Source organism: Balaenoptera ricei, chromosome 6, assembly GCF_028023285.1.
Source record: "Balaenoptera ricei isolate mBalRic1 chromosome 6, mBalRic1.hap2, whole genome shotgun sequence".
Taxonomy (NCBI): Eukaryota; Metazoa; Chordata; class Mammalia; order Artiodactyla; family Balaenopteridae; genus Balaenoptera; species Balaenoptera ricei.
This window is the reverse complement of record NC_082644.1, coordinates 41,673,078-41,695,885: the sequence shown is the minus strand read 5'-3', so window position 1 is coordinate 41,695,885 and position 22,808 is coordinate 41,673,078. Positions and strand designations below refer to the sequence as shown.

At 39.8% G+C, this 22,808-nt stretch overlaps 1 protein-coding gene across 7 annotated transcripts in view; it reads right to left on the bottom strand.

The window, feature by feature from the left end:
- The window catches only part of KIF24 (kinesin family member 24), a 61,102-nt gene that overhangs the window by 14,572 nt on the left and 23,722 nt on the right, over positions 1–22,808 (bottom strand). For all 7 annotated transcript variants that reach the window (XM_059924573.1, XM_059924575.1, XM_059924571.1 and 4 more), the window contains 5 exons: positions 18,261–18,358; positions 14,443–14,658; positions 10,678–10,765; positions 3,778–3,899; positions 2,859–2,964 (listed from right to left, as the gene is read on the bottom strand). In XM_059924573.1, coding sequence (XP_059780556.1) covers positions 2,859–2,964; positions 3,778–3,899; positions 10,678–10,765; positions 14,443–14,658; positions 18,261–18,358 — 630 coding nt within the window. The remainder of the gene's footprint in view (positions 1–2,858; positions 2,965–3,777; positions 3,900–10,677; positions 10,766–14,442; positions 14,659–18,260; positions 18,359–22,808) is intronic.

Sequence of the window (22,808 nt, the reverse complement as noted above, 5' to 3'; positions counted from 1 at the left end):
ATACATACATAAGTAAATAAATAAATAAATAAACCCAAAGTTAAAAAAAAAAACAAAAAAAAAAAACTAGGGCTTCCCTGGTGGTGCAGTGGTTAGGAATCCGCCTGCCAATGCAGGGGACACGGGTTTGAGCCCTGGTCCAGGAGGATCCCACATGCCGGGGAGCGGCTGACCCCGTGCACCACGGTTGCTGAGCCTGCACTTTGGAGCCCACAAGCCACAAGTACTGAAGCCCACGCACCTAGAGCCCCAGCTGCGCAACGAAGAGTAGCCCCCGCTCGACGCAACTAGAGAAAGCCGCGCGCAGCAACAAAGACCCAATGCAGCCAAAAAAAAAAAAAACCTATTTCCAAGCTCTGTCCACCAAAAAGGCCTAGAAGCGAGGACTAACAGTGGTAGTAAGTACCACTAGCACTCTAAATGGTCTCTAAATACCATTTCCCTCTAAAACCAAGGCTTGTTGAAGAAATGGCTGATTCAAGGTCTGGGGAAAAAAATGTACAAGATGAGCCTACAACATCTTGTCATACCAGAAAGCCAGGGACTAGTAGGAACATACTTGAAAAGACTCCCACTGGCCAAAAATGTGTAATTTAAGAAGAAGAAGAAGAAAAAAAAAGATGACAATGAATTTATAATAATATGAAAACAAACAAAAAAATAAACAACAACAACAACAAACTCATGGTCATATTTAGGTTACCAGGACATCAACTCGTTCTGAAAACTGGTGAGTGAAGGCAAAAAATCAAGCATTTATCTTGCCTCCATTGTATGAATTATATTTCAGGATAATCAGATAGTTGTGGGAAAGTTCTTTCCAGTTAATAAATACAGAAGGAATATTAGAATTAGAATATCACCATTTTGGAATCTCTAATGAAGCAATGGATAAAGGTAATAATGCTCACTGACAGCTGCTAAAACCATAAGGTGAAAAAGGTTGACGGGAAACATAGTAATGGAGGAATTAGACTGATAACACTTCAAAATCACAAAAAGAGATAATCAGACATTCTGTACCTCCTGCTGTGTTCCTATAGAAAGTCTAAGAACTACTCATGAATTATTCTTGCCAAAAAAACAGAACTTAAATCTGATCAAGCCTCTAGATCAGCATTTTCCCAATCAAAATATGTGAGCCGCAAATACAAACCATATATGTAATTTTATTATAATAGCCATATTAAAAAGAAATAAAACCATATTAAAAAGAAATACAACTAATATGTATAAAATAGATAACTAATAAGAACCTGCTGTATAGCACAGGGAACTCTACTTGATTTTGCTGTACAGCAGAAACTAACACAACATTGTAAGACAACTATACCCCAATAAAAAAAGAGAGAGAGAGAAAAAAATAAAAAGAAATAAAACCAGATGAAATTATATATTATATTAAACATATAATCTTAACTGTATATTAAATATACAATCTTAATTATATATTTTAGTTAATCTGACACATCCAATAATATTTTGGCATGTAATCAGTATGAAAAAATATTAATGATATTTTATATGCTTCAATGTGTAATTTACACTTAGAGCACATCTCAATTCAGACTAGCCACATTTCAAGTACCCAATAGCCACATGTGGCTTAGTGGCTACCATTTTGGACAGCACAAATATAAATCTTAACCACTTTATAGAAAATAGAGGATAGAGTATCATGTTAAATATCAACATGGGATGCAGTCAGCCTAATCCAGAATGTGGGAAATCTCACAGGTCAAGTGACTGAGTTTTCTTCAACAAATACATTAATATTAAAAAAAGAGAGAGAGAGGAGAAGAACTGATATGGCATGAAAGAGGAATATCAACCAAAAGCAATCCGAGGATCTTGTTTGTATCTTGATTTGAATAAGTCAACTGTAAAATGACATTTATGGGTCAACTGGTAAAATTATAACACTTACTGGATAACAGGTATCATTAAATAATTATTTCTTTAGGTATGCAATGGTATTATGTTATATTAAAAAATAAGAGTCCTTATCTCTGAAATACATCAGTAAATATTTATGGAAGAAATGACATGATGACAGGATTTGTTTTAAAATAATCCAACCAGGGGAAGGAAAGGGTTGGTTAGATTTTTCGTATGTTGAAGCTGGGGGACAAGTATTTGGGAGATCATTATACTATTTATTCTACTATTATATGTTTGAAAAAATAATTTTAAGACTTGATGAGGGCTTCCCTGGTGGCGCAGTGGTTGAGAATCCGCCTGCCAATGCAGGGGACATGGGTTCGAGCCCTGGTCTGGGAAGATCCCACATGCCACGGAGCAGCTGGGCCCGTGAGCCACAACTACTGAGCCTGCGCGTCTGGAGCCTGTGCCCCGCAACGGGAGGGGCCGCGATAGTGAAAGGCCCGCGCACTGCGATGAAGAGTGGTCCCCGCACCGCGATGAAGAGCGGCCCCGGCTTGCCGCAACTAGAGAAAGCCCTCGCACGAACCAAAGACCCAACACAGCCAAAAATAAATAAAAATAAATAAATAAATAAAGTAGCTATAAAATTTAAAAAAAAAAAATCAGTAGATTAAAAAAAAAAAAAAAAGACTTGATGAGAGGGAGAAAGTGTACCTAAGTTAACCATTCAAGCAACTGCAGAAATACTTCTCTGTTCCTAATTGTCAGGGATTGACCAGAGGAAGAGAAGGCAGGGAGAGAAGGAAGAGTTGTCTAGAACTGCCGAGAATCTGATTGGGCAACCTTCATCTCCGTCTCCAACCTTGGAATTCCACTGCCTTATTCCACCCCACCCTCACCTACTTTGGCTGCATGTAAAGAGGGGCAAAATCTCTCAAGAATGATTTTTAGATTAAAGGTTTTGAACAACTTACAGCCAGAAGACTCTGGTTTATTTCCGCACCTTCCATCTTTGTCTGTCTATCTGAGTCTCTGGCATCTGCTGCTCTTTCACTGCCAGCCAAGTCAATAAAAGAGATCCTAGAGAAAAGACACAGCAGGGATGACTTCTTTGGGGCTTTGGTTTATTTTTACATCAGCCAGCATTTTGTGACCCCAGGAAGAAATCAACACTGACCCATCCTCAGGAAAGTAAAAGATATTACTGTCAGCTTTCCAAAAGTATTGCAAGATTCTAATCTGTCAGTTACTGCTGGCACTGTTCACTTAGACCCTTCTGTTGGTTTTAATCATTTGTGAGAAAGTATGACTGAAATTAATTAAACATTCTTCCCATAAGGCTAAATGACCACAATGCAAATCACTTAGGTGACCACTTAGATAATTAAATAGAAACTTCTGTGGGCTGCTTTCCAGCAAACCCCCCTCCCCGCAAAAAAAAAAAAGACTCATTACTCAGAGGTGAGATAGGTTCATCCATCACTGTGGCAGAGTTTGCTAAGATAGCACCAGAGAGGCAATGAATGTACCCAGTTGTCTTATGGCTTCTTTCAGGAAGGATGGATTAATTTTCTTTCTTTCTTTCTTTTTTTTGCCTGTAAGCTCTCTGAGATGCATTTCCTACTACTCCTCTGCTGATACTGTTTTTCACGTTAGAAGCAATCAATGTCCCTTTTAATAACTTAGGGTTGACCAACAATAGGTCATTACTTCATGGTTAATCAACTGATGGCACTTTAGTACCATGATTTATTTCAGAGCTAATAACTCTACTGTGTATCCCTGAAATAAAGAACTCCACAGTGGCAGGATGTCCTATTGTTGACAACACATATTTCAAAGTCACATTAGGGAAAGGCACACAATGCGATTCCCTGTGTATTTCCAGCTCACCTGCCAAATGTCCTCTTGGCTGAATCTTTGATCTGAATTTGGATGATAGCATGAGAGCGGGAGGAGTCTGCATTAACTCCAGTGGCCCCAGTGCTGCGCTCCTTGCTGCCCTTCAAGATCACCTGAAAATAAAATCCACAGGGTGACTTCTGCAAGGAATAAACAAAGCCCTCTGGCTCCTAAGAGTTCACTGAGAGCAGCAGAGACCAGACATATAGCTTTGTCAGTAGACTGCAGTCTTTTCCCTCTATGAGGAAAGCTGCCTAAACTCTAAATCATACAGAATAAGTACCCAAGAGCAATGAAAACAATGTGGAATACTAATCTTGGGGGAGAACATTCAATAGCTCAAGAGCTAATTTACTTCTTGATCTCATATATTCTTTTTAATATCTTTGATGGATTTATCCTGACTAAAATCCCCAGGGCATAACTTGGCTCCGAAGTAAGGTCCCATAATACCCATCTGTCGTAGTAACCGAAGCAAAGGACAGAAATGTGCATCACAGAATGAATGATCACATCCACCTGTTCCACCACGATGCAGTCATAAAGGAGACCAGGACTGATGTGTGGGAACATGGAAGTGATGAGTTATCACAATTGCCATGAGCCCATGATTTCCCTTGAGACCACTGCCCCTCCAAATGGGAGTAAAGGCTAACTTGGGTCCCTCTGGCCACAAAGGAATGGGGGAGAAGAGGTGAAGCCTCAGGAATGGCCTCAAGCCTCTGAAAACACAGCCATATAAGAATACCCTGCCCTGATTTGGGGGAGTGTTGATTACTGAGAATCAAAAAGGTGAAGAACTTTAAAAATATTTGACAGAATCCTCACAGTAGCCTAAGGTGAGGTGAGTATGATTATTATGCCCAATTTACAGCTGAGGAATAAATTCAAAGGTTGATTTGCTCACAAACAGCTGTTTTGTGGCAGAACCAAATTCCACATCTAGTATGTCTGATTCCAAAGCCCATGTAGTTTCTACTACACTGTGGGGCACTTAGGACAAATTCATCTATTTTGCAGTGAATTAGACTAAGAAAGTCCTATCTAATTTTTTTCTCAATCTCTCAGAAGTTTAATTTTTATCATATTGAACATAGCTACAGTTTCCAGATTAAGAGTCCAAAAGTTGACAGAGTCAAACCTTCAACAATAGTCCATAAAATATCTTAACAAACAGGGGTAGGTACTTTTAAAAAAATTAACTAACTGATAATAAATTCCTCCATGGCCTAAGCAATAGTTACGTCTCTAAATATTATCAGTGAGATTCAGAATTGTATTTTAGAATCAAATTTAGAATCAAATTTTAAATGCACTCATTTTGTAAATAGCTTGCTAAAAGTTTAAAGGGACTATCTGATGAATCCTTTTGTAAAGAGCAGAAATTGTTAATTTACAAAACTGGATTATCAACTGCATGGATAGCATGTTGCTGCTAATCAGAAATCAGAAGAATTAGAACAGTAATCCCTTATACTGGGTGTGGCAACTGCCCAAAAAAAAAAAAAAAAGCACTGATAACTAAACCTGGATGCTGGCTAGGTCACTTAAGCCCAAATCTATAACTGAACCATCTAGTTTGTCTGCCTATCTATCTCTCTATCTATCTATCTATCCATCCATCCATCCATCCATCCATCCATCCATCCATCCATCCATGCCTCGCTTCAAGGCTTGCCGGATCTTAGTTCCCCGGCCAGGGATTGAACCCGGGGCCACTGCAGTGAAAGCACAAAGTCCTAACCACTGGAATGCCAGAGAATTCCCATGAACCATCTAGTTTAAATGTACTTCCTCATCCTGGCCTCTCTCTATCACTCTGATTTCATACTTTCATAGATTACAATGCAATGATGAGGGATTATTTTAGATTTGTATTAGTCTTTTTTATCAAACTTCTTTTTCATTAGAAAAGAAAGACAGGCTTACTGGGGAAAACTTAGAAAATACAGGAAAAATATAAAGAAGAAAATATATACCTTCCATAACCCCAGAGTTAACAAGATTCTGGTGCATTTCCTCCCAGGGTTTTAGGGGTCTCACAGCTCTTTTGAGATATATATATATATATATATGTCTTTTACAAACCCCATGAAGAGACAGGGGAGATCTTTTAAATGCCTACATTTGTGAATTGTGTAAGCAATATGCTTGATGGATAAAGAAACGATCACAGAGAAGTTAAGTGGCTTATTATCCAAGGTCACATAGGCAGAATATGGTCAGGCTAGGGATAGAAGCCAGGTACCCTCTGCCACATGTAATCAATGATGTTACTTCTGCTGGAATCTGATGAGAGCTCAGAGAGGCCTCAAGGCCATACCTAGTCAGGAACTGTGGATACTGACAGGAAGCTCAAGGGGTGACCTTGTGGTTCATCCCCAGGGGAGTCAAGAAAGACTGTCTTGGGCTTCCCTGGTGGCGCAGTGGTTGAGCGTCAGCTTGCCAATGCAGGGGACTCGGGTTCGAGCCCTGCTCTGGGAAGATCCCACATGCCGTGGAGCAACTAGGCCCGTGAGCCACAACTACTGAGCTCTGCACGTCTGGAGCCTGTGCTTCGCAACAACAGAGGCCGCGATAGTGAGAGGCCCGCGCACCGCGATGAAGAGTGGCCCCCGCTTGCCACAACTAGAGAAAGCCTTCGCACAGAAACGAAGACCCAACACAGCTAAAAATAAATAAATAATAAAAATAAAGGAATTCCTTTAAAAAAAAAAAGAAAGACTGTCTTCTGAGGTTCTATTATAGAGTTTTATACTTGGCTTTTCATTGTGCCATGATGTACTAGATACCTGTGAGTGTGTCTCAGAAAATCTAACATGTTGAGGTGACTTTTCCTGACTAAATGCCTTTTAGAGAAGACATGAAGGAATTTCTGGTCCATGGTCCAGTTTCCTCAGCTTCAGTTACAGTCTGCAATCACCATGTTTTTCAGAAACTGTGGTATAAAGCAGCTGAGCTCTGAGGAGTAAAAATGAGGCAGTCTGTGAAGATCATTAGATAGACTTCTGTAAATGATATACAACTCAAGTGTAGCAGTTAAGAGTAAAATATGAAGTTAGACTGTCTGGGTTTACATGCCAGCTCTGACAATACGGTTGTTTAAACTTTTGCAATGTGAGAAGTTTTATAAATCACTTAACTTTTCAGGGCCCCAGTTTCTTATCTATAAAATGGTAATTTCATAGGTTACTTTTGAGGACTAAAAGAGATAATACGTAGTATGTAAAGCACTTAGTACTACGATTGGCACATCATAAGTTCTCAATAAATATTAATTAAAGAAAATATACTAAAGAATTAACATCTTTTTTTTTTTTTAATGTATTTATTTATTTTTGGCTGTGTTGGGTCTTCGTTGCTGGGCGCGGGCTTTCTCTAGTTGCAGTGAGCAGGGGCTACGTTTGTTGCAGTGCGCGGGCTTCTCACTGCGGTGGCTTCTCTTCTTGCGGAGCACGGGCTCTAGGCGCGCGGGCTTTAGTAGTTGTGGCACGCGGGCTTCAGTAGTTCTGGCTCGCGGGCTCTAGAGCGCAGGCTCGGTAGTTGTGGCACATGGGCTTAGTTGCTCTGTGGCATGTGGGATCTTCCTGGACCAGGGATCGAACCCGTGTCCCCTGCATTGGCAGGAGGATTCTTAACCACTGTGCCACAAGGGAAGTCCCAAGAACTAACATCTTTGTGTAAACTTCCAAAACTTAAACTATTTCTTTTTAAAAATGTAGGGACTTCCCTGGTGGTCCAGTGATTAAGACTCCGTGCTTCCAGTGCAGGGGGCATGGCTTCGATCCTTGGTCAGGGAACTAGGATCCGCACAGCAGGAAGCGAAGCTTCATCTGCCGCTCCCCATCACTCACATTACGCGTTATCACCTGAACCATCCTCCCCCCACCCCCAATCCATGGAAAAACTGTCTTCCATGAAAGCGGTCCCTGGTGCCAAAAAGGTTGGGGACTGCTGCTTTAGACAAATCATGTTATGTAAGTAGTAAAATGGGGACCTGCTACAATAGAAAGTAGAGACAACTATGGAATTCTGTGGCACTGGGAAATATTCAGGGACTTATTAATAAGAATAATAGCTGTGACAAATTTAACTAGCATCACAGTAAGCATTATATGTATATTATCTCATTTCCTTCTCTGTCACACAATCCAATCGTCTGCTAACATCCACATATTTCGGGCTCAGAAAGGTAAAGGATGTGCTCAAGGACACACGGCACTGGGACCCAGCTCCATCCAGACTTTAATCACGAAGCTTCCTGCACAAATACCAAAGACAGGCTATGAGCACTTCAGTAGGATAGGCACTGTGTATAGACTAAGTCTCTATCACCGGCATACAACTGAGGCTTATCTAGGGGAAGCTCTTACTCTGTGGGCCTCTGCTACCAACTACAGCAAAGGCAATGTTAAAACACGAAACAGATTTATTAGAAGTTCAGGAATGGATACCTGTAAGTACACGAAATGTCTGTAGGAATGACTTAAAAGCCCAAAAACCTCTACAAGGGAAAAAATGCCCATCATTTGCCTGACAAGCAAAACCTTGATTCCAAATCTGGTTGCATCAGCAAGTCCTCTGTAAAGGCAGGGAAGTCCTGGTCCCTGCATTGGTAAGACCAGGTAATAAAATACACCTGGAAGGAGAAACTTCTTGGAGGAAGGACAATCCTGTGTGAAAAATGAAGCTGCCACTTGTGCAGGCAGGTAACAAGTAGCCATGCCTGAGTGAGCCTGAGGGTGATCTGCGATGGTGACATACATGAAGATGACACCTGAGGGTGACACTTGAGCAAACACATAGGTGATACCTGAGTGAGCGTGAATGGTGACACCTGAGAGAGAGTGAAAGTGTGACACCTGAGTTAGCAAGTGCTGTTGTTTCAAGTCAGTAAATGTTTATGAGGGTAACCATGTCAGATATCCATAATTTATATCAACTTTCCACCTTGATCTCAGCTGGCTTCCTTCTTGTACAACCTCATATGTATTACAGACTGCGGGTATCAATGGCAATAATATGTTCACTAACAAGAAACTTCTGCTTGTCTTAGAAAACGCACCTTAGGATAGAGCAGTGCCATAAACTCTTCCAGGGTGAGAGCGATTTGACACCAGATTGCCCACTAACATAGTTATGACCCATAGCCAAGGAAAAGAGACTTCCTTTTAGTGTTTGATCCTTTCCCATTCAATTGGTCTAATTTCCAAGGACAACAGCATCGTGAGGACCAACTCTCCTGAAACTCCCAGCCAAATGAAGGAATGACTAGGGGAGGTAGGGGCAAGAGGACCACAGGGAATAGGTGTATAAGAAACAATTGCCTTAGGACTCTGCAGTGGAGGGAGCTCTGGACAGGTTAAGAATGGTCAACAGCCTCAGAAGAGCCCTTCAGCATGTCCCACACACTTTTGTTCTGTGCCTGCCTTTGCAGTCACTAGAAAGGGGCTCTTGGCTCTTAGGTGACTGTCTAAAACAGCCACACTAAGGTGCCATCCTTGGATTTTGGGTACCAGGATTCAGGAATCTGATAATCACATAAAAACAAGGTTCCAGCCCTTAAACAAAATTTACCTATTTGTCCCAAGAAAAAGAAACTGTTAGAAAAAGACATGTATTAATGGTGGGCCACCTCGCCATTTCACACACCCAAGTCCCTGGAGGGATGTACTGTGAAGCTGTTCTAAAGGTGGGTATTGTCAAGTACCCAGCCTGTCCTTCGAGCATTCTCCCTCTGACTCTAGCCAGGCTTGTTGGATATACTAGCATGACTATGATGGCTGCATGTTAGAATCACCTTGGGAGCTTTTAAAATAATACCCACCTTCATACATTGCTAGTGGGAATATAAAATGGTGCAGCCACTTTGGAAAACAGTTTGGCAGTTCCCCAAAAAGTGACTCAGCAATTCCACTCCTAGGCATATACTCAAGAAAACTGAAAACGTACGTCCACACAAAAACCTGTACCTGAATGTTCATAGCAGCATTATTCATAATAGCCAAAAGGTTGAAACAACCCACATGCCCATCAACTGATGGATGAATAAAATATGGTATATCCATACAACAGAATATTATTCGGCCATAAAAAGGAATGAAGTACTGATACATTCAACAACATGGATGAACCTTGAAAACATTATGCTAAGTGAAAGAAGGCAGAGACAAAAGGTTGCATATTGTGTGATTACAGTTATATGATATGGCCAGAATAGGTAAATCCAGAGAGATAGAAATTAGTGGTTGTCAGGCACCAGGCACAAGGGAAATAAAGAGTAACTGTTAATGGTACAGGGTTTCATTTTGGTGTGATGAAAATGTTCTGGAATTTGATAGTGGTGATGGCTGTACAACTTTCTGAAAATACTAAAAAAATCACTAAATTATATATTTTAAAAGGGTGAAAAAAGCAGATTTTAAATACCTTTGGAATGATACACAAAATACTAAGAAATATATTAGTTGCCTCAGGAAAAGGGAATGGAAGGAATATTTTCATTGTACTTTCTGAATTTTGAATCCATGTGAAGGTATTACCCATTAAAATTTTTATTGAAAATAGAATATTTTTCTCCAGCAGCCTTTACCAGAGCCCACTACCATAAAAATACACATTAGCAGCTTTTGAAACTGGCTCAAAAGTATCCTCTCATGCATTAGGCTCTCCCATATGCCTTACTTCCCACTATCAAGGCACTGAGACAACAACCTTGTAGAGAAAGGAGCCAACCTCTCAGAGTAGGATTCATATTTTATAAATGTGAAATGGTATGTTTGTCATCGCCCTTTGCCTAAATCTGAGTCCATTATATTTGCGAGATAGCAAAATGAAGTCTTCCCTGGTACTTAGGCTGCTACAGTGGGGTAGTAAAGGAGGAAGAATTACCTCTAAGAGAAGCTCCACACTATCCACCTGAAGTTCTCGCAGTCCCACTATCTGTACCACATGCTTGCTATCTTCTCTTGCGAAGAGCCTGCGGATGCAAGAACATGGTTGGTTTGGCAGAGCTTCAGTAACAGACTCCCCAGAACCCAACCCACCACTCCCCATTAAGTAGCAGTTTTGCTGTTTGGGTGGGATCGATATGCATTCTCCTCATCGCCCCCCACACCTCCTGACTCCAGCCCCAGGCTTCAGAGGCAGTCTTTGATTGTTTTAAACAAATCAGCATCTTTGGCTACAATGAATAGAATGAGCATTTAACCCAGACCTATGCCAATCAGTGGATGGTGTATTCCTGGCTACAGTGATTGGTTCAGGAGTGGATATGGGATCTTCGCTGGTCCCATCAGAATAAAGTCCTAGCCTCTGGTTGTTAGGTGCTCTCTTTTCCTCTCTAGAAGTGAAAGCATGTGGCCCTGGGAGCAGTGGCAGCCATTCTACATCTACAAAAGAGACAGTTTTGGAATGAAGCTAATACCATGGAAGGTAGAGCAGAGAGATGCAAAGAAACCGGGTCTTTATAACATCACTGAACGTCTAGAGTAAAAAGACCCTAAGACTTGACTATCCTCTAGGCTTTCTAGTTATATGAGCCAATGACTTCCCTAAATGCATAAGCCAGTAAGAGTGGGGTCTTATTTTACTAAATACTTTCAACATAAGGAGTCCTGATACATCTTCTAAGGAAGCAAGGAAGAGCTGGTGTTGCAACTGAAAGCCTCAGGCCTGCGTGTAACAAAATGAATGGTTATGGTCTACCATCATCATTGAACCAGATCCACCAAGGGGCATGTATTGAATCTATCAAAGACTCTAAGATTATTTTCTCCCTTAATAAGATACTGATTGCCAAATAAAATAAAATAAAAATAATAATAATAATAATGGAATTTCACTTCATAGCCAAAAAAAGATTTTCTCAAAAAATTTTTTTCTCCATCTAAACCTTATCCCAAGTTTCCAAATTTTTACAGAAGGATAGGAAAACAGCCTCACCAATGCCCATGATCTCTCAGAAGACAACTCTATTGGAACAGTTAGGCTTCTGGAATAAAAGAAGGATCTAGCTTTCAGAGCCTTCACATCACTCCTGAACATACTTCCCAGGCCCCAGAAAAGTTCCTAATGAATAGCCTAAAATGCACTGCTGTATTTTTAAATCATATAAGCAAGAAGTATATTTTTATCACTTTTTATGCAAAGGTAAAGACAACTTATCTTCTACTTTAAAGAGTTAATCTTAAGATCTTTAAACTTTGGTTTCTAGTTTAAGAGGTAGACTGAGCACATATACTTCTATCTACCTTTGACAAAGCCCCTCTTATAGAAAATATATTTTATTTTAAAAACAACAGGATAAGTCATAACAGCTCTAAACAAACAAGAAAGAGTATTATCAATGGAGCAGGACATTTCAGAAGTCTCAGAAAGGTAGGAAATAAAGAGATATTAGCCAATTAACCAGAGACATAAAAAAAAAAAACAAACCCCAAAATCCCACAGCTCAAGACACTTTCAGAATAAGTGTGGGTATTCCCTAGTGAGCCCTAGAGAAGCTTTAAACCCAGGAGTTAGCATATTCCCATCCCCTTGGCTATAATTAAAGAACGTAGAAATAACAGGACAGTATATCGGGGTCATTCATTAAAGAACTGCACTCAAAAACAGCTGGATGGGCTTCCCTGGTGGCGCAGTGGTTGAGAATCTGCCTGCCAATGCAGGGGACACGGGTTCGAGCCCTGGTCTGGGAGGATCCCACATGCCGTGGAGCAACTAAGCCCGTGAGCCACAATTACTGAGCCTGCGCGTCTGGAGCCTGTGCTCCGCAACAAGAGAGGCCACGATAATGAGGGGCCTGCGCACCGCGATGAAGAGTGGCCTCCACTTGCTGCAACTAGAGAAAGCCCTCGCACAGAAACGAAGACCCAACACAGCCATAAATAAATAAATAAATAAACCCAAAGTTTAAAAACAAAAACAAAAACAAAAACAAAACAGCTGGATATCCTGACTGTCCCTTCACACAAAGAAACAAAACACGCGTGCGCACGCACACACACACAAACACACACACACAACAGTGGCTTTTATTTTCATGCTAACTGTTCTTTAAAGGAAGTGGCCATTCTGACTGGAAAGCGCTCCTAATAATGGTATTGAGGCTTGAAAGAGAAGCTGTGATGCAGCTAGCTTGAGGCTTCAAAACCAACGCAGAGAGTAGAAAAGAAAAGCAAGTCTTCCCCAAAGCAATCCCAAAGTAGCACCCTTCTTTATCTGGCAATTGTGTCATGACTGAACCCCCAACACCTGTACACTCTCTGAATTGTGGCATACTGAAGGTCCCTTTTTTGTTGAAATAGTCCACAGGATGGTGGCCTGCCTAAGCCCACTCCAGTGACCTCTCCAGTTATGCTACTCAATACTCTAGTGCCCCTCTATGACGGGGGCCGCCCTATCATGCTCTCCATGAACTGGAGCTGCTCCTCCACCCCTACTCCCCATTCCAGTGCTTTCCTGGAGCACATGAAACTTGCACGACCTTTTGGACAGCCCTGTAGGGGCTTAGATATCTTTGCTGGGGGCTAGTCTCTTTCACTGCTTTGGTTTCCCCAGACTTCCACCATGCTCAGCCTCAACTCACTCCTCTTCACCTGGTGTGGCTGCTCCCAGCATGTCTCAGGCCTGGTTAATTCTGTCCTGACAACCTCTTATCCTTCCACTTCCCCTGTTCCCTCTCTCTCCTCCCTGTTCTCCCAGTCACTTCATACCTCCACAACTTTGTGGCCTCCTACGCAGTTAAAATCATCTGTTTCAACCTAAACAAAACTTTATGCCAGAAAAATACAATAGGGATTTAAAATCAGTTACTGAATGAATACATTTCCAAAGTACTGTATTATGTTGCAAGGGCAATAGGTTAAGCCTTATAAGAGTTAATGTGAAGAAAAGATTTTCTTTTCTTTTTACTGATATCAGAAAACTATCATTTTTACCCTAAGATTATTGAGAAGAAAAACAAGAGGAAGTGGGAAACATTATAGTTCTTCCAGTGTAATAATAGGTCAAAAGAATAGGAAGGGGGCTTCCCTGGTGGCGCAGTGGTTGAGAATCTGCCTGCCAGTGCAGGGGACACGGGTTCGAGCCCTGGTCTGGGAAGATCCCACATGCCACGGAGCAACTAGGCCCGTGAGCCACAACTACTGAGCCTGCGCGTCTGGAGCCTGTGCTCCGCAACAAGAGAGGCCGCGACAGTGAGAGGCCCGCGCACCGCGATGAAGAGTGGCCCCCGCTTGCCGCAACTAGAGAAAGCCCTCGTACAGAAACGAAGACCCAACGCAGCCAATAAATAAATAAATAAAAGTCATTTGTGGAAAAAAAAAAAAGAATAGGAAGGGATTTACGTATATGTTGGTTTCCTGACTTCCTGAAATTATAATCTTTTTCACAGACCAAAATAAAAGGGATATAGTCTTTTGATGAGCATTAGGATACTGATCACTTAAAATTTTAATACTAATGGAAGGCTAATTTATATTTTTCTCTAGCTGAACTGACAGTTTGAAAAAAATACGCACCTGATTCAGGAGACTCTCATTTCACAAAAGGGCATTAGTGTACCAAAGTCTCTCATTAAATTCCATAATTCAGTGGGACTCTGGCTTAAAACAATAAAGAACAGATTTACAGTTTCCAACTCATATGCAATACCTTTTTCTTCTATTTAGGAGGTCATAAAGCTGCCCACAGTAGATTTCATAGAAGCTGATCCACACAAAACAGTGTCTTCTTGGCTGGGACACTTCTAGTTGTCTGAAGATATCTTTGGCAGCCAGAGCATACAGTCCTGGGTTCTGATGAGTTCCTATCATGGTATAGGTCTTTCCGGCACCTGTCTGTCCATATGCGAAGCAAGTGGCATTGCCTCTGGGGGAAGAATCATTTGTATTTACTTCTAAATATTAAGAGAAACGCTAATCTACACACAGATTTTTAAATGACAAAAGTCAGGTGGAAAAAGAATCCTTGACAAAATTCAGCTAGAAAATATAGAGTCCTTTAAGGAGAAGAGGGCTTTACATTATAAAAACAAGGGAAGACGAAAAAAATTCTCAAAGCAGTACGTGAGTTTTTTTACTAGGAATTTTTTATGGAACTGGTAAGACCATAAGACAACTCTAGAAGATAAGGAAACAAAGACCTCATGTTAGGTGCTTTAGAAGATCCTAGAGAAAAAAAAAATTGTGTTAATCCTGAAAGATAAGTTTGGTGAAAGAAGTAATAGAGAATTAAATACAATAAATAATAGAAGATCATACGATAAACAGGATGGTAGTGACCACTCATATGAATACTAAGGAACTTTAGACAGAGGTAAAATCAATTTAAGTAAAATATTTGAAGGACTCACAAAAGAGATCTTAGGGCCTCAGTTTTCACTTTCATTGATAAATTACTGGACTACTTGATTTCCAAGATCCCTTCTAGCCCTGATGTCCTATGATTCTAAGTGGGAGTCACTATTCTTGCATGTGGATACATGCATGTACACACAACCTGTATGAGTGTGAAAAACTGCAAAATAAGAGATGGACAGAAGAGTTGGGAGGCCAACCTGCCAGCCAAAGTATGTTTTAGGAGGAGATGAGGCCAAGATTACCTGAGTACTGTGAGGTCCTATGTACTATGTAGCTCTAGTACTATGTAGTACTAAGTAGAGAGTGAACATAATGTTATGCAGTAAGTAGCTATTACAGACTCTTGAACAGGAATCACATGGATTAATGACAAAAGTAGCTACTTGCAGCAAGAAAAAAATTCTATGTATGGACACAGGGGAGGGAGGCTGGAGGTGGGCAGAGAGATGAATACACAGAAAGGACATGAAGCCAGATAGAAACCAAAGAAAGAATGATATGACAAGAGCAAAGTAACCATGGAAGTGTGAGAATCAAGAGATGGGAGCTAATCAGATTTAAGCTGTTTAGAAGCAGAGACCGGTTACTCCTTGTGTTTTAAACCATGGCTCCCAGCAGTGTGGGCACTTGAATACACTGGCAGAGACACAGTTAGGAAAAGAATTACAAGAGGAAAATTTGAACACACTGAAGAAGAGCTAGCAAAATGAGAATAATAAAGAATAATATCCACCTTATCTTCTGAACATTTTCGTGATGAACTTTTTTTAAAAAAAACAACAGATGAAGAAAGCTCTTATTACACTTTACAAGAACTAACCTAATAATTTCACCTAACTTGCAATTCTCTTTTTATTAATGTCTTAACAGTCTAACTTATTTTAGAAACTTGCTCTCTCAAAAAGCACTCCCTAAATTTGATGCATAGGAATTGAACCTGAAAGAGATTTCACTTTTTTAAAAAAATTTATTTTAATTAATTTATTTATTTTGGCTGCACCGGGTCTTAGTTGTGGCATGAGGGATCTTTTACTTGTGGCATGCAGACTTCTTAGTTGCAGCATGTGGACTTCTTAGTTGTGGCATGCGGGCTTCTTAGTTGCAGCATGCAAACTCTTAGTTGCGGCATGCAAACTCTTAGTTGCAGCATGTGTGCAGGATCTAGTTCCCCGACCAGGGATCGAACCCAGGCCCCCGCAGTTGCGAGTGTGGAGTCTTACCCACTGGACCACCAGGGAAGTCCCCAGAGACTTCAGTTTAACCTGCTCATGGAAAAAAAAAACGTAACTTCTACACAACAACAATAAAGACAACACAGGGATTTCCCTAGTGGCACAGTGGTTTAGAATCCGCCTGCCAGTGCAGGGGACATGGGTTTGATCCCTGGTCCAGGAAGATCCCACATGCCATAGAGCAACTAAGCCCGTGCGCCACAACTACTGAGCCTGCACTTTAGAGCCCATGAGCCACAACCTCTGAAGCCCGTGTGCCCTAGAGCCCACGCGTTGCAACAAGAGAAGCCACCGCAATGAGAAGCCCGTGCACTACAACAAAGAGTATCCCCCGCCCGCTGCAACTAAAGAAAGCCAGCGGCAGCAATGAAGACCCAACGCAGCCAAAAATAAATAAAAATTAAAAAAAAAAATTAGGGACTTCCCTGGTGGCTCAGTGGTTAAGAATCCGCCTGCCAATGCAGGGGACACGGGTTCGAACCCTGGTCCGGGAAGATCCCACATGCTGCAGAGCAACTAAGCCCATGTGCCACAACTACTGAATCCCATGAGCCTAGAGCCCGTGCTCCACAACAAGAGAAGCCACCGCAATGAGAAGCCCGCGCACCGCAACAAAGAATAGCCCCCACTCGCCGCAACTAGAGAAAGCCTGCGTGCAGCAACGAAGACCCAATGCAGCCAAAAATAAATAAAAATAAAAATAAATTTATAAAAAAATCACACCATTATGCTATGCAAAAGAAGCCAGGCATAAGATATATATTGTAATGATTCTGTTTCTATGACATTCTAGAACAGGCAAAACTAATCTATAGTGACAGAAAGCAAGTCAGTGGTTATATAAGACCTGGGGGTGAAGGTGGGAGGATTAACTAAAAAGGGACACAAGAGAACTTTCTGGGGTGATGGAAATGTTCTATATCTTGTTCCAGGTATTGGTTACTTGGATACGTGCAACTATCAAAACTCATCAAACCTGAGTACTTCTTAAGATCTGTGCATCTTAATGTATGTAAATTATACCTCAACTTTTCTAAGTTATAAAAGTTATTTTACAAAATAAAAGTAAAAATACTCTGAAATCAGTTACTCTAGCAGGCTGTTCAATATTTTCTACCTGTACCTGACTACATTTTAAATATACAACAGAGGCCCCTAGTACCTACTCTGTCCCATTTAATGTTTATGTGTGAATAATTATTTTAAAATTAAAATGAAACTATAGCTAGAATACATAATTCCTATTATCAAAAGTTCAGACTAACTACAACCACTTACACCTTCTTATTCTGAGGACTTTGATGAAATAATATTGTTGACAGGGACTTCCCTGGTGGTGCAGTGGATAAAACTCGGTGCTCCCAATGCAGGGGGCCCGGGTTCGACCCCTGGTCAGGGAACTAGATCCCATGTGCATGCTGTAACTAAGAGTTCCCATGCCGCAACTAAGGAGTCCACGTGCTGCAACTAACGAGCCAGTGAGCTGCAACTAAGGAGGCTGCCTGCCGCAACTAAGACCCGGTGCAACCAAAAAAAAAAAAAAAAAAAAAAAAAAAAATATATATATATATATATATATATATATATATATATATATATATATATATATAGTTGACAGCTTATATTTTTCCGCTAAGCACAGAGAATCAATATCATCAGTATAAATGGAAATTTTGCTGAATATTTCTAAATGCTTTGTGAATCCTATAAATAGAGACACTGAATTTTCCAGAAGAGTCTAATTTAAATTCATTAGGTCAAAACACAATTTCATGTTTAATTCAAAATAATTGAAAAACATCAGTAACATTTATAAAGAAATAAGATTTATGGAAAATAGAAAATAAAAGGCAGGAGGAGCAAATAATTTCTATCGTACCCATTGAAAATATGCTGAATGAGTGGGTGAGTAGTTTTCATGTATACATCTTGATTGGTGCACGCCTCATCAAAGACTTCATCAAAATAAAAAACATGCTGAAAAAGAAATTTGGTTTTTATAGAAAGAGACACTTTCTTGATTTTCTTCATCACTATTCTAGTTAACACACGATAAAGGCGCAAATACCTTTTTAACTAATAGTAACTGTCCATGACAAACTTAGAGATAATAAGCAATCATTAACTGTCAAATGACAGGGCCTTCTTTTACTTGAGATCTCTGTAGACATGTTCTCACAATGTAAAAACTAAACCACACAATTTTTGTTCTCTCTTAAGGGAAGTAAATTAAAGAGTCCAACAGTGAGCCAATCTTCCTTAGGTCTAGGAGAGGAACTGAATTCTATGGAAATTATCCTCATAGCCCACCTAGAGCCAGCATATTTGAAATTTGGGGGGAATTCTAGAGGAAGATCTTTATTCCATAGGTTACATAGCTTAATTTATAATTCCATAAATATTTATTGCTCAGCTGGTAGCATGTATATTGCAGTAGGCACTTCAAGGGGCCCAAAGAAACAGACATTACCCTACCATTACCCTACTCCACAACCTAAAGATGTTAATCCGGACAAGTATACAGATGACCACAAGGTAGAAAAAATTTGAGAGATAAAGCACATGTGGAATTCAAAAGAAAAACATAATCTCTCTGATTGGGAAAGACATTCTGAAAAAGCTTGTACTAAGAATGGGCCATGGGGGAAGAAGAGGAATTTAAGAGGTAGGGGTTGAGGCAGGGAAGGTATTCTGGGCACGGGGGAAACATGAGCAAAGAGTCAAAGCAGGAAAGCACAAAGAATCTTTAGAGGACAGGGAGGATTCAATGTGTTTGACATATAGGATCTTGGCAGGTAGAAAAGTGAAATAGAAGGTGAGAATAATGAGTTAGGACTATGTTGTAGGGGTCTTGGGACACCAGCCTTAAGGGAAGGGGTAGAATGCTTGTATTTAATTCAGTAAAAGTGGAAAGACAAAAAACTGTACAAAGGAGAGGGATGACCTGAGCCATTTTATTGGAAGACTAATCTGGCTTCATACTGTGAATGGATTGGAAACAGGAACACTAGTAATTCAGTGGTGAGGTTAAGAAGGGTCTAAATTAGACAATGACAATAGAAATAAAAAGGAAATGAATGCATAAGAAATTTGGCAATGACTGGTTGTGATAGCTGGGGAGAGAAAGGAGTCCAAGATGACTCCCAAATGAAAAACCATGGTAATCTGAAAGGAGATAGGAAATCCCATTAAATTGGGTCTGGAAAACATTACTTCAGCAGCCGTAATAATTTCCATAATTTAGAGGCTCACTATGTTGGCAGCCCAACTACATCTGAGTAAGAAATCCTAATAATTTCAAGTCTGTTTGTAGCATCATAATGGCAGTCTACACATAATGAATGAGAGATGAGGCCCTATCTTCTGCTACCTTCTGGGCCCGCTCTAAATATTCAGTTAAGAAAAAATTTTATGGGCATGTCTGGAAAAGTGGACTTGAGCCAACTTATCGTGGGTCACCGTACCCCAAGTTCAATTCTGTTTCATGTACCATTACATTCCATTAGAATGGAAATTTGTTAAGTCATCTGAAAGAAATTGGGTCCACAAAGTCAAATTTATCAATTAGAAAAAATCTCCAGGGAATTCCCTGGAGGTCCAGTGGCTAGGACTCCACGCTTCTACTGCAGGGGGCACGGGTTCAATCCCCGGTCAGGGAACTAAGACCCCGCAAGCCGCAAGGCATGACCAAAAAAAAGAAAGAAAGAAAAATCTCCAAAAGTTAGGAATTGAGAAAAAAGATGAATCTGTGCAGCATGATAAAGAGATCTGTGAACATTCAGTGCTCTGAAAAATATGATTGATTTTAAGAACAGTTAAATGTTTCTAACTGTTTTAGCTCGGTCATAGGTAGATGGGGGTTCATTATATTTTTGATTAAGCTTGAAAATGGCAATAATAAAGAGTAAAATATATTTCTAAAATCTGACTTTAATGGACATGATTTATATCTAACTCATAACTGGTCTTTAAGCAAGGAGACAAATCCATTCTTTGCTCAAATATCACTGTAGGTTTTTATAGTTAAGTATGAAGTCAAAAGCATTTTTGGCTTTTCTCAGGAAAATAAAAAAAATGAATGGAAGTAAATGTGGATATATATTTTTGGGGGGGGTTTCTTTTATTTCATGAGTATATGGCTATTCTTCTTCTCTTTCTATAAGTGCTCTTGGGTAAACACCTTTGAAAGCATGTATTGACTAAAGGAATTAGTATCTTTCCTTCCAATAGGATTTAAGTACTGATTTTCCCAGTAATTTTGTACGAATCTTTCATGAAAGATATGTGAACATACAAGATTACTATTATAGTTCATGTGCATCACATATGCTTTCATTTGATCATATTTTATCAATGAAGTTGGATTAACATTCACTTTAGGCAGTTCCCTGGTGGCCTACTGGTTAGGATTTGGACTTTCACTGCCGAGGCCTGGGTTCAATCCCTGGTCAGGGAATTGAGATCCTGCAAGCAGTGCAGCGCAGCCAAAAAAAAAAAAAATTCACTTTAGTTTTGATATGATCAGAGTTGCATAGTTTATTTTTTAAAGAAGTTTTTTTAAAAATTATAAGTGTCTTTATAGAATATCTCTGGAAAAATACACTTAAGTAATACTGGTTGTCTTCAAGGAGGAAATGGGATTAGAGACACTCTTCATTGCATACCGTTTTGATTTTGAAATAGGTAAATCTATCCTATTCAAAAGTTCTTACTTTTTTTTTATAAGAGTAACACTGCTGATTGTATAAAAAGATTTTAAACATGGATAACAACAGATAAGAAAATCAAATTATCTGTAAATCTTACTACCACTAGAGATGGCCACTATTTACTTTGATATATTTCAGTACCATCTTTTTTTTCTCTATATATATTTTTCTTTAAGAAATTGGAATGAAACACATACAGATAGGTCTCCTTGTTTTTTCACTTATTATGTTGCTATCCTAAAATTTAATGGTAAGTAGGACAGCACACTATATGTATATGATCACATAAGTAACAAAAGAAGATTTGAAAGGGTAAGATGTTTAATTAAAGGACACACAAACCTATCTGAATTCCTGAATAAGTTTAAAAATAAAACCCAAAGAATCTAGTATCAATATTTATTTGCTATGTTTGCTATGAACCTCCCTTTTCTTCTTCCCACTTAAGAAAAAGGGGGAGAAAAAAGGCCTCTCAACACATATATTATAAGCATTGACAGGTAAGGACTTTGACCTATGAGAGCGAAGGTCCAAAGTTCAAACAGCAGATGAAGTGCTAAGGAAACAATGGGTATTCAATAAGTATTGACCAATGGCAATGACAAAGAAGTAAGGTTATTGTGTTTTGGGATAATGGAAAAATACAAAAGATACGATGATGCCTCCTTGAGGGAATTACTGTGACAGAAGCATCATTAAGGCAGTCTTGGGTAGATGGTGATTGGATAGGGCTATTACCATGGCTATAAGTAGCCATGGAACTAGATAGTATTACAACTAATTGGTCATTTGGACCATCTTCAATATAAATACCTCCCACCTAGACCTAATAGACTGTGCATTGACCAGCAATCAATAAGGCTGTTAAAGTGACTGCGCTGGTTATACAGTGGCCTAGTAATTTAGTGCCCATAGAAAGACACGGTAGATTGCTTTGAATGTTACTGTGAAAGTCAATTTTGGTAAGCAAAGAAAAAAAAGAACAATGCAAGTGTTAAAGAGGGGAGAGTATTAACAATTTGACTTCAGTGTTAAAGGATTTATTCCAGTAGAGTAATATCTCAGCTGACTAAGGTGAATTGCTTGCACACCAGATTACTCACCACTTTTTTTTTCTTTCTACCTGTCACTGGGTTTTGTTTTGTTTTCTTGCACCACGTGGCTTGCAGGATCTCAGTTCCCTGACAAGGGAATGAACCCAGGCCACGGCAGTGAAAAACACCAAATCCTAACCACTAGACCACCATGGAACTCCCAGTCACTGGGTTTTGAAGCAAGAGAGAGAGAGAATAGAATGAACATAATATGAACATGCAGGGAGGCAGATTCAGATAAGAGAAACTCTGAATTCCCAAATCTTAACATCTGGTGGATTATCCCCTATTTAAGATTATTCATAATTGCTTCATAATTTTAAGAGTACCTAAATTATGGTATCTTCCATCTGTGGGGTTTGCTGCTTTTATAAGAGAGTGAAGGAATTATCGCAAGGGTACCTATCAGCTAGGAATAAATTTCTTTCAGTATCAAACCCTTTGTCCTTGGACTCATCATGGTCATTCTGGCAGGGAGTGAACGTTTTTTAATGTGTTTGAACTACAGTGTTTTATTTAACCCCTTATATGTTCGATATAAAATCACATCCCTGGGTTATATTTACTCACTGCAATCTACCTTGTACAAAGTGGCCTGTTCAGGAGCCCAATTTCCACCAAATT